Consider the following 11,895-nt stretch of genomic DNA (forward strand, 5'->3'; position numbering starts at 1 on the left):
ACAACAAGGACGTAAACCGTCTTTCGGATGATTTAGAGAACAAATACATTCATAAGGGAATGATATTTGTTTCTATCTACAAACTATTGTTTATTAAATGCATTGGAAATTTTTTGAAGAACATAGGGTCTAATATTGAAGATTTCCTCGATGGTAATGAACATATTCTAAACTATGCTAGTACTATTAAATCTTTTATTTTTTTTAGATATTTATACGTCTTGTAAATACCTAGTTTTATGTATATACCCAATTTTATGTATATATTCTGAACTATTCTAGTACTATTAATTCTATTATTTTTTTACTCGCCAATGATGGTGGTCCATAGTTGGTATAAAAGTTTTTAGCGGTCATTTTATGTGGAAGGGACTTACCTACCCATTTTTCCATCATATATATAAGAAAGTACAGGATTCAAATTAATAAACAAACACTTCCAACCACATCTGGTCACTTGATTTTACTAACTAAACTAGTTATTATAACACACTAATAGAGGAGACTTGTATCAGTTATAGTAAAAATGTCGTCTTACTTTATATATAATTATTCGTCTAATTTTTTTATATATAATAATATGCCCGTTTTATCTTTTCAATTTGACATATTTTTCATTTTGGTTTGTTCTTTTAGTTTTGCAACTTTTTTTCTATTCTGACATCTACATTCTATCTTTTGATCTCATTCAAAAACTCGTTTTTTCATCCTATTCAAACATTTCTTTTATATAATATTTTAGTCTAACTAATAATATACTTTAATCCTTTTGTTGTCTTGTGTAATATTGAGGGAATAACATGATTATTTATGATAATTTTGTAATTTGTTTTTATGCTATATATTTTGTCTAAATTTATCTCTTAATAATGTGATTAACATAGTTTACTTATTGTAAGTAACATGATAATTTATGATAATTTATGATAATAATATGCAAATGAGTCGTTAGTTCTAAAACATAGCTAATCAGCTAATTCTCAATCCAAAAATCTATCTAAATCATAAAGTAATCATACAATTCAATTTAAGTCCAATATAACCAACACAACCAAGTCTAATATACATTTATCAAAAACCTAATACAAAACTACAAATTCCCACGTGCTCAGCTCAATATAGCATCCTTGGAACTCTAATCAACACCGCTAACCCATCGTTCCCTACCGGTTTCAATCTGTAAACAATCTCAAAGATGGAAATAATAGGGGGTCAGGTTCAACTGAATGAGAAGTAACAATCCAAAACATCAAACCCAATAATTCAAAACCCAGTTTTAAAAGCAACATCAGTTTCCTAGATCTATTTGCGCACAGGGAGTCTAGTTGAGAGGAACATCCATAGTTCTAAAGCTACGTCACTCTCGGATGAGGCTAGTCAATATTTGAATGACACCTCAAAATAGGGATTAAGGGAGATTTTTCCTCTACTCCGTCAATGACCAGCTAGGGAGCCTGATCCATTGACCTTATCAATATCAGCTCCTAGATCACTAAAAGGGTTCCTCGATGATGTCACCTCCTGAAGCATAACAAATATAACATTACAACAAAGCATATGATACTACAAACTAGGCTCATATAACTCATTGCATCTCCTCCTATGACAACATCTTAGTTCAAGCTTCTATTCTAATATTTCTAATTTCAAAGATTGCCACTAGTGGAAAAAACCTCAATTACTGCGTGTCATTTTCTGCGGTTTTCCTTAGACGCATCATTAAATAGCAAAAAAAAAAAGAAAAGAAAATATATGATACAAATGCTGCGGTTTTCCTGATGCCCGCAACAAATAATGCTTATTTGCTGCGGTTTTGTTAAGCCCGCAGCAAATAAGTGCATATTAAACAAAAATAAATAAATAAATAAATAAGTATTATTTGCTGCGGTTTTATTAAGCCCGCAGCAAATAAGTATAAAAAAATAAATAAATAAATAATAAAAATTGCATAAGTTGTTGCTGAACATACACACTTAGCTGATCAATGTGCCTATTCTGATTGCATAAGTTGTTGTACTGATATACACTCATTTGATAAACAGCTACACAACTAACCCTGCTGCTTTCTTGGAATAGGGTTGATATACACTCATTTTGTTCTTCGTAAATAATGTAATTAGTTTAGATTTAGGACTTTAATCTGTATATGTACATATTATTATATTATATATACGATCGAGAGTTTACAAAGAGATTATTGGTGATTATTTGTGTTAATTGGTGATTATCATTGGATTAATCATTGTTTATTACATTGTACATTATTGGATTATTTAATACTATTAAATGAAAAAAAATAAAAATAAATAAATAAAATGCTATTATTTGCTACGGGCTTCTTAAAAACCGCAGCAAATAGTCATACACTATTTGCTGCGGTTTTTTTAAGAAGACCGCAGCAAATAGCCTTTTTTTGCTGCGGTTTTAAACTGCAACATGTCATTTGCTGCTATCACTATTGCTGCGGGCTACAACCGCAGCATATTACGGCCCAAAAACCGCAGCAAATAAGGTAATCTATCCAATCAAAAAACCGCAAGTTCTATTCTAATATCATCAAAATATATATAACCATGCTTTTGACTAGCTTATATTCTTGTAAAGATCATACGTGTCCACAATTCCCTTTGCATTTTCAACTCAAACACTTATATGTTCTTCTAAACTCAAAACCAAGAATATTTAAAAGAATCCAAGAAACAAAAACGAGAATAACAAACTGTCCCATTAGAAAAACACAACTAATCTATCCAATCAACTAATGTTTAATCTGCATTCCTTTTGGGTTTATGGTCAAAGGTGAAAAACGAGAATTTCGCTTTGCCTTGATTCTTTTGAAAATAATGGTGAAGAAGGAGATTGCATTAGTTTTATTGAAATACCCGTGAATGGAAGGGGTTTGTTTTAATTTTAATTTATTTTTTTAATATATTTATTATTATTATTATTATTATTATTATTATTATTATTATTATTATTATTATTATTATTATTATTATTATTACTATTATTATTATTATTATTATTATTATTATTATTATTATTATTATTATTATTATTATTATTATCATTATTATTTATTTATTTATTTATTTAAAATTCTCTCGTTCTAAATTATTAATTTCTCAAATGTTATACTCTACCCAACTTAAAATGAACTTCGTCCTCGAAGATAAAGTAAGTCTCAAATTCATACTCAAATATCTAGCTAACATACATATCGTAAAGCTATTTACCTAATTTCTCATACTTTGTGCACTATAAGAATCTACTTTCACCGACTAACTATGTTAACAAACCAGATTTTAAAGCCTAGCATAGTTAAGACCTAACACTATTCTGAAATCTTATGATTCTACCCTACTAAGAATATAGTTCGTCCTCGAACTTAACCCTCTAAGACTAAGAGGTTGCAATAGTTATAAAAGATAAACAGAGAAAGACCTGAGCAAACAACCAGGAATAATCGTGTCTCATGACATCTTTTGCCTCCCACATGGCTTCTTCAGTGACGTGATTAGACCATAGCACCTTCACAAGCGCTACACTACCCCGACGTGTATCACGCATCTTCCTATCTAGAATCTGAACGGGAGTCTCGTCATACTGTAAGGTGTCATCCAAGGTCAACTGTTCGGGTTGTAGAACGTGTGAGTCATCTCTGATGTACTGTCTCAGCTGGGATAAGTGAAACACGTCATGTACTCGATCAATAGACGCATGTAACACAAGTCAATATGCTACCTCGCCTATGCTTTCAAGAATCTCATAGGTTCCAATAAATCTTAGACTGAGCTTATTCTTCCTCCCAAACCTCGTCACACCTCTAATTGGTGAAACTCGAAGGAAGACTTTATATCCAACTTGAAACTCAAGAGGTCGATGTCGTTGATCTATGTAGCTCTTTTGCCTATCATGGGCTGCTCTTATCCTCTTACGTATCAACTGGACTTGCTCGATCATCTCCGGAATCAAAGGTTGCCCCACAGCTATCATATCCAAACTATCATCCCAACATACAGGACTATGACAACTACGACCATAAAGTGCCTCGAATGGTGCCATCCTGATACTCAAATGATAACTGTTATTATACGAGAACTCAATCATGTCCAACTTATCGTCCCATGAACCCCCCAAAATTTAAGACACAAGCTCGTAACATATCCTCAAGTGTCTATATAGTCCACTCTGTCTGTCCGTCTGTAACTGGGTGAAACGTTGTGCTCATTCTCAACTCAATACTCAAAGAATCCTGTAGTTTTTGCCAAAAATTAGACAAAAAACTAGCATCTCTATCTGAAACTTTGTCTCGTGTGACTCTGTGATGTCTTACCACTTCCTGTCAATAAGCTAAAGCCAACTGATGCTTGTTCCAAGTATCCTTCATTGGAATGAAATGCGCCGATTTTGTCAGTCGATCAACTCTGACCGAGATCATACTATTGCCCTTCGTGGTTCTCGGTGAACCACACACAAAATCCATAGATATTGATTCCCACTTCCACTCGGGTATCGACAACGGGTAAAGCAAACCTTGAGGTCGCCGATTATCTATCTTGACCTTCTGGCAGGTCAGGCATTTGGCAACAAAATTAGCAACATCCTTTTTTATACCATGCCACCAAAATGTTCTCCTGAGGTCTTGGTACAACTTGTCAGTGCCTGGATGTATGGAGAAACATGAACTATGCGCCCCTCTATGAATGCGAGTACGTAAGTTTGGATCGTTAGACAAACACCATATATCGTTGCATCGCAAACTACCATCCTCATGTATGCTAAAATGTGAGTCAAGTGTTTCTACCACTAGAGAAGCCTTCTCAATCAGGTATATATCTTAAGTCTATTTCATCCGTTTCTCCTCAAACAAATCAGATGTCACTTCCATCATCGACGCCACTGCCCCATGCTCTACTATCTTGATACCCATTTCCTCGATTCCCTCTCTTAAACGTACTCTAGCCAAGGTATTACACAATCTATGTACAACTTTCAGACTCAAAGCGTCAACAACGACATTAGCTTTTCCCTAATGATACTAGAATCAGCTCTAGCCATCGTAGGCTCCTCATACTCAACTCCCTCTGGGTGAATATGTACTTCAGACTCTTATGATCAGATAAGACCTTAAAGTTAGTACCATACAGATAGTGTCTCCAAATCTTGAGAGCAAATACTACCGCAGCTGACTCTATGTCATGCGTCGAGTAGTTGATCTCATGGATCTTTAGTTGCCGTGAAGCATACGCAATGACGCGTCCATTCTGCATCAACGCACACCCCAAACCATTCTTAGATGCATCAGTGTACCACTCAAACTCTAACTCTCCATCTGGTAGTGCTAAGATAGGTGCAGTAGTGAGTCGTGTCTTCAAAATCCTAAAAGCTTTATCGCACTGATCATCCCAAACGAACCGTATATCTTTCCTAGTCAACTGAGTTAACGGTCGCGCAATCTTGGAAAAGTCGCATACAAATCTCTTTTAATAACCCGCCAAACCTTAGAAACTTCGAACTTCAAAGGCGTTCTTAGGTGTGGCCCAAGACGAGATCGCCTCTACCTTCATCAGGTCTATCAATAAACCTTCACTAGACACTATGTGCCCAAGAAAAGAAACCTTGTGTAACCAAAATTCGCACTTTGTGAACTTGGCATACAACTTATGCTCTCTCAAGGTTTGTAATACAATCCTCAAATGTCCAGCATGTTGATCCTCGTCCTTAGAATAAAGTAAAATGTCGTCGATGAATACTACCACAAACCGGTCAAGGTACAGGGTCGAGATGTTATTCATGAGGACCATGAACGCCGCCGGTGCATTGGTCAAACCAAAGGGCATGACCGTAAACTCATAATGCCCATATCGTGTCCTGAAGGTTGTCTTAGGGATATCCTCTGGCGAGATGTTCAACTGGTGATAGCCAAACCTCAAATCGATCTTAGAGAACACCGATGCACCTCTGTGCTGATCGAAAAGATCATCCATCCTAGGAAGAGGATATTTGTTCTTCACGGTCGCACGATTGAGCTCTCAATAATCTACACATAGCCTAAAGGTTCTATCTTTCTTATTGACGAAGAGAACGGGTGCGCCCTAAGGAGACACGCTTGGGCGTATATAACCCTTATCCAACAACTCTTGCAATTGCCCCTTTAACTCTGCTATCTCTCTAGGTGCCATGCGATATGGTGCCTTTGATATAGGACTCGTGCCCGGTACAAGATCAATCTTCAAATCAACTGCTCTCGGAGGTGGTAACCCAGGAATCACAAAAGGAAAGACATCCTCGAACTCACATACTACATATATCTCTCCTATCTCGGGTGTGCTTATCGACGTGTCTACTACGTGACATAGAATCATTGGGTAATTCCTCCTCAAATATGTTTTCATCTTGATAACATATATAATCTTAGTGTGATTTTTTGGCACAAAACCCTTAAAGGTTACTCTCTGTGCTCTAGTCCCTCTTAAAGCTAGTTTCTTTAACCAAGAATTAATGCTTGCCTTGTACTTCCTCAGCCAATCCATACCCAAGATAACATCAAAATTATGTAGAGGAAACTCTATCAAATCTACGCGTAAATCTATTCCCATAAATTCTAAGGGTATATCCCTATCCACTTGCTGACATAAGATTCTCTTACCCGATAGTTGTGCAAACTCATTATTTATCTCAAGCGAACTAGAAAAAATTAACTTGGATACACACGAAGATGCAATGAAAGAATGAGATGCTCCAGAATCAAATAAAACATATGCAGGTTTTTTGTTAAGAGCCATAAGCTTCCCTGTAGCCTTGATGCCAATGACTGGTGCATCGACAGATGGTCTGGAAGAGCCTCCCATAGCGGATCCCTGACTTTGAGAACCATGCCCAAAAGATGTTTGTGGTCGACTTTGTCGTCTTTCCTGAGCCACACTAGCTTGACTATCAGTAGGTTTCTGCGCTGAACCCTGAGGTGTGCCCCTCAAACCTTGCTCATGTAAGTACTTGTAGCATTCGACCCTCTTATGACCCTTTTTCCCGCAATAGTAACACTCAATGTTCCTGTTACTTTGAGGAGTGCTCAACGTTGGTCTCCCAAAACTGGACCTAGGCTCTCGATGTGTGTGTGTAGCTGAATATCTTCGAACCCCAACACTCTGTGATATCTCATGGGTGTCCTCTCTACGTCGCTTCAGCCCTAAAGTGGCCTTTCGCTCATCCCATAGGCGTTCAGCCTCACATGCACCATGATATACTTCTCTATTCCAAAAGCGATTGGAGTTAAATGATTGGACCCACGAGTAACTAAGTACATTAACTATAACAATCTGTTACATTAATGTAATAATTTTTTGCATACTTTTACTGCCAAGCTACTCAAAGTGGGTGAATGTATCTTCCTAAACCACATGTGAAACAAAACTTTGGTGCATAGAATAAATAATGAAGTAACCAAGTCATCTAAATATTCTAACTAAAAAGTAAACACTAAGTAAAAGTTTCTAAAGTTCATTCCTTTCTTTTTAACCATGCAAGTAAGGTAGAAGACAAATTATAAATATGTTGTCCAGAACACTTAAATAAATCACACAAATATATTTCTTATTTTTGAATTTTATATTTGATAATAAGTACTTTAAACATGAACGTCAAAAAATCTAATTCCTACAACAAGGACGTAAACCGTCTTTCGGATGATTTAGAGAACCAATACATTCATAAGGGAATGATATTTGTTTCTATCTCCATACTATTGTTTATTAAATGCATTGGAAATTTTTTGAAGAACATAGGGTCTAACATTGAAGATTTCCTCAATGGTAATGAACATATTCTAAACTATGCTAGTACTATTAATTCTTTTACTTTTTTAGATATTTATACGTCTTGTAAATACCTGATTTTATGTATATACCTAATTTTATGTATATATTCTGAACTATTCTAGTACTATTAATTCTATTATTTTTTAACTCGCCAATGGTGGTGGTTTGTAGTTGGTATAAAAGTTTTTAGTGGACATATTATGTGGAAGGGACCTAACCACCCATTTTTCCATCATAGATATAAGAAAGTACATGATTCAAATTAATAAAAAAACACTTCCAACCACGTCTAGTCACTTGATTTTACTAACTAAACTAGTTATTAAAACACACTAATAAAGGAGACTTGTATCAATTAGAGTAAAAAGGTCATCTTCCTTTATATATAATTTTTCGTCTAATTTTTTTATATATAATGATATGCTCGTTTTACCTTTTTTAATTTGACATATTTTTGTATTTTATTTTGACCTTTTAACTTTGCAACTTTTTTTCTATTGTGACATCTACATTCTATCTTTTGATCTCATTCAAACATTTCTTTTATATAATATTTTTGTCTAACTAAAAATATACTTTAATCCTTTTGTTATCTTGTGTAATACTGAGGGATTAAAATGATAATTTATGATAATTTTGTTAATTCTTTTTATGCTATATATTTTGTCTAAATTTATTTCTTAATAATGTGATTAACATAGTTTACTTATTGTAGTTATAATTTCCAATTAGAAACCGTAACTAGCACAAGCATTGTTTATGATGGAACAAGATGTGCATTTCTCTAAGATCTTCAAATATTAATTTTTACAATTGCTAGTCGATTAATTTTTTTTTATAAATTTAATTAATGTACAAAACATTTTCAAATTAGGTAAAAGAAAAGCATCATCGTCAATAGATCAAAACAGCAGCGATTATATTTCAATAATCGGACAAATTGATAGCAGAAAAGAGCTTAACAAAGATATCAAACGAGAAGATGGAAGATATTATCCTTCACTTTCTATGATGGCTTCTAAATTAGCATATGAAAATGAATCTGTTATTAGAAAAACAGTTTCTCAACACTGGAAGGTTAGTTTTTATTACTAACTTCTAATATGAATGAACAAATTATGTATATGTAAATGTTATGTATAATTTTGAAGTTATAAACTAAAATTAAAGGGTTTATATTGTATGTTTGCAGATGGAATTCTTGAAGTTCTATAATTGTTACAATGGTGAGATATTCCATCGATCAATATCTAAGTTTTTATGTTTGTTGCCTAAATAGCAAAGTACTCATAATTTTATTTGTTGAACCTATAAAAGTTTATACTTGTGCATTACTTATAAATATATTTCGTTTTTCGTTTTCTGACTTTATCGGAAAAATAGAATACTATAATATTATACTTACTCCGTTTCATAATACATACTACAAATATTATTAAATATATTGAGTTGGTGCATACGTTGGAAAAACTCATCAAAGTTTTCTATTAATCTTAATTAATATAAAATGGTGGCATTGGCAGCGTCGGAAAAGAAAGCAACAACACAAGCATTCCTAATGCGGGAAGAAACAACAAAAGATGAAAAAATTATCTTAGCATTTAGAGGAACATCAGCCTTTGATGCTGGAGATTGGAGAACAGATTTCGATTTCTCATGGTGTCAAGTTCGTGGATTGGGTAAAACACACAAGGGTTTCATGACTGCATTAGGTTTAGAAAATTATTATCCTAATAATAATGATCAATTATTAGGAGATTATACAGCTTATTTTCCTAACCAAATTGATCATCAACAAGACCCAGAAAAACCACTAGCTTATTATGTCATTAGAGATACACTTAAACAAATAATTGCAAATAACAAAAGGGCAAAATTAATTGTGACAGGACACAGTCTTGGAGGTGCACTTGCTATTTTGTTTCCAGCAATTTTAGCTTTACATGGAGAAGTAGAGTTATTAGATAAGTTGGAAGCTATTTATACTTTTGGACAACCTAGGGTTGGGAATGCTCAATTCGGTCAATTTATGAAAAAGAGTTTAAATGAACATAATATTAAGTATTATAGAATAGTTTACAACTATGATATTGTTCCTCAAGTTCCCCTTGATTATGATAATGTCATGACATACAAGCACTTTGGAACAAGCATCCAATTTAACACCTTCTATCAAGGAAAGGTCAGCATCGTTTTCCTTTTTCTTTTTTTTTTTGCTTTTTTATGCTCTGAATTAGATTCTTCATTTTAAAGTCTTTCTTGTAAAAGAAGGTATTATAACTAGGTTCTATTGTTCGCATAAACTCTCGTATTGAAGATAATAATAATAAACCCTACTCAGATTGAATAGTCAAATTCCCATAACTCAAAACAAAATTAGGAGAATTTTACAAATGGTAATTGGTGAGAGATATTAGTTGTTTGACCAGATGAAAGAATTGTTAATTTTATTAGTGTTAAGTATTCTATCATAATAAAGACAAAAGTGTGTCGCTAATCTTAGTTTTTTATTTTAGGAGTCATCTTTTTAATTGGTTTAAAAATCATGTACCAAAAACTATTGACGCAGATAGTTGAAGAAGAGCAACCAAAGGGAATCAAGGAAAACGAAAATGAATCAATTCTAATGAAATGCTTGAAGAAGCTAATGAAGTGGAAGATTGCATGGTTAATTGCAGTATGGGAGGTAATTAAAGGGTTTACTATAAGATTTACAGCAGGACCATATTATAGAGAAGGATGTCTACTTTTGGGATTCAGAATTGCTGCCATTTTTTTCCCTCCTCTTATTTATCTTGTTAATCATAATCCTCAAGATTATGTTAATGTTACTATGTTGGCTTCTGAAGATTTATTTAAATATTACCCTGCGTTACATTAAATATTATAATCCACCAATTATGATAGATCAAAAAATAAATTGTGATGTCAAAGTAACATATATTGACACTTACTTTAACTTTTATTTATCATGTAAAGACTCAATGTGAACTAAAATATGTATTTTATTCTATTGTAGTGCATACGAAGTATATGAAAGTAAAATGAAAAAGGAGAAATAGTTACATATAAAGCTCTTTGTTTTGATATTTTGTAGTACAGTCAATATCAATTTGTTTTATGAATTTGTGTGATAAAATAATGTGTCAAATGTAGCTGAATTAATAGGTTTTAAGTCTTCATATCATATGTGGTAGATGATGAAAGTTAAAAATGTGTTCAAACATGACAAGGATATTTTTAATTAGGATTACTTTGTTTAAGTTTCATATAAGTTACACTTTGGTTTAAGTTTAAATAGGTTAAATGTTTTGTATAAGCAAATCGGATGTTTCTAGGATATAGTTGTTATTTCTATTATGTAGTAGTTGCCGGTCATTTTCTTAAGGAAAAAACAATTCAAAAGTTTTTGAATTTTCCTAGAAGCTTGACAGCAAGTAACTATTGAACTTCAACAAAATATGTCCAATGACATCCACAAAATAATTCTCTCAACACTCAAGCTTGCAATGTTTATTTACGAATTTTATATTTGGTAGAGTTCTTGTTTTTAGATCGAGTTGTAACTCTTAATTAAGCTTATATTTTTATTTAAAGTTTTTAGTAACAAACCATGTCAAAAGATCGGATCCTCAATTAAGTTAATGAAAGTCTAAGATAAATTTATTCAGAGATCCTCAATCAACAAATAATTATATTTTACTCCAACAAATCCCTAATGTAAAATATCTAATAATAAAAGGGCTAAAATTCTTATTATATACATGGAGTAATAAAACAAATATAGTCTTATGGAGCATAGAATAATTCTTATCAAATTCCCTTATACTTAAATTGTAACCCGTCCCAAGAAAGACATGTTATAAACGAAACTATTACAATTCAATGTTTAAATTCAAAAGGTGTACAAAATCATATTAAACGTGGTAACACGTGCAATAGTATAAGTCTTCAAGATGAATCAACAATAAATAGTACGCTGTGATTTCGGTGTAAACATATTTCGCACCAATAGTAAGCAGAACTTAGTCTTTAATCCTAGTATAGCACTGAAATGAATCTAGGATAACACATT

The 11,895-nt window shown here is 33.0% G+C and overlaps 1 protein-coding gene across 1 annotated transcript; it reads left to right on the top strand.

The window, feature by feature from the left end:
- The first annotated feature begins 7,565 nt into the window (after positions 1-7,565).
- LOC130823962 (triacylglycerol lipase OBL1-like) lies at positions 7,566-10,881 on the top strand. The gene is made up of 5 exons (XM_057688802.1): positions 7,566-7,814; positions 8,695-8,897; positions 9,013-9,046; positions 9,344-10,002; positions 10,390-10,881. Exons 1-5 carry the CDS (start codon positions 7,637-7,639, stop codon positions 10,699-10,701), a joined length of 1,386 nt encoding a protein of 461 aa, XP_057544785.1. The 5' UTR covers positions 7,566-7,636; the 3' UTR covers positions 10,702-10,881.
- Positions 10,882-11,895: the final 1,014 nt, after the last annotated feature.

This window comes from Amaranthus tricolor, chromosome 9 (assembly GCF_026212465.1).
Source record: "Amaranthus tricolor cultivar Red isolate AtriRed21 chromosome 9, ASM2621246v1, whole genome shotgun sequence".
In the NCBI taxonomy this organism is placed as follows: Eukaryota; Viridiplantae; Streptophyta; class Magnoliopsida; order Caryophyllales; family Amaranthaceae; genus Amaranthus; species Amaranthus tricolor.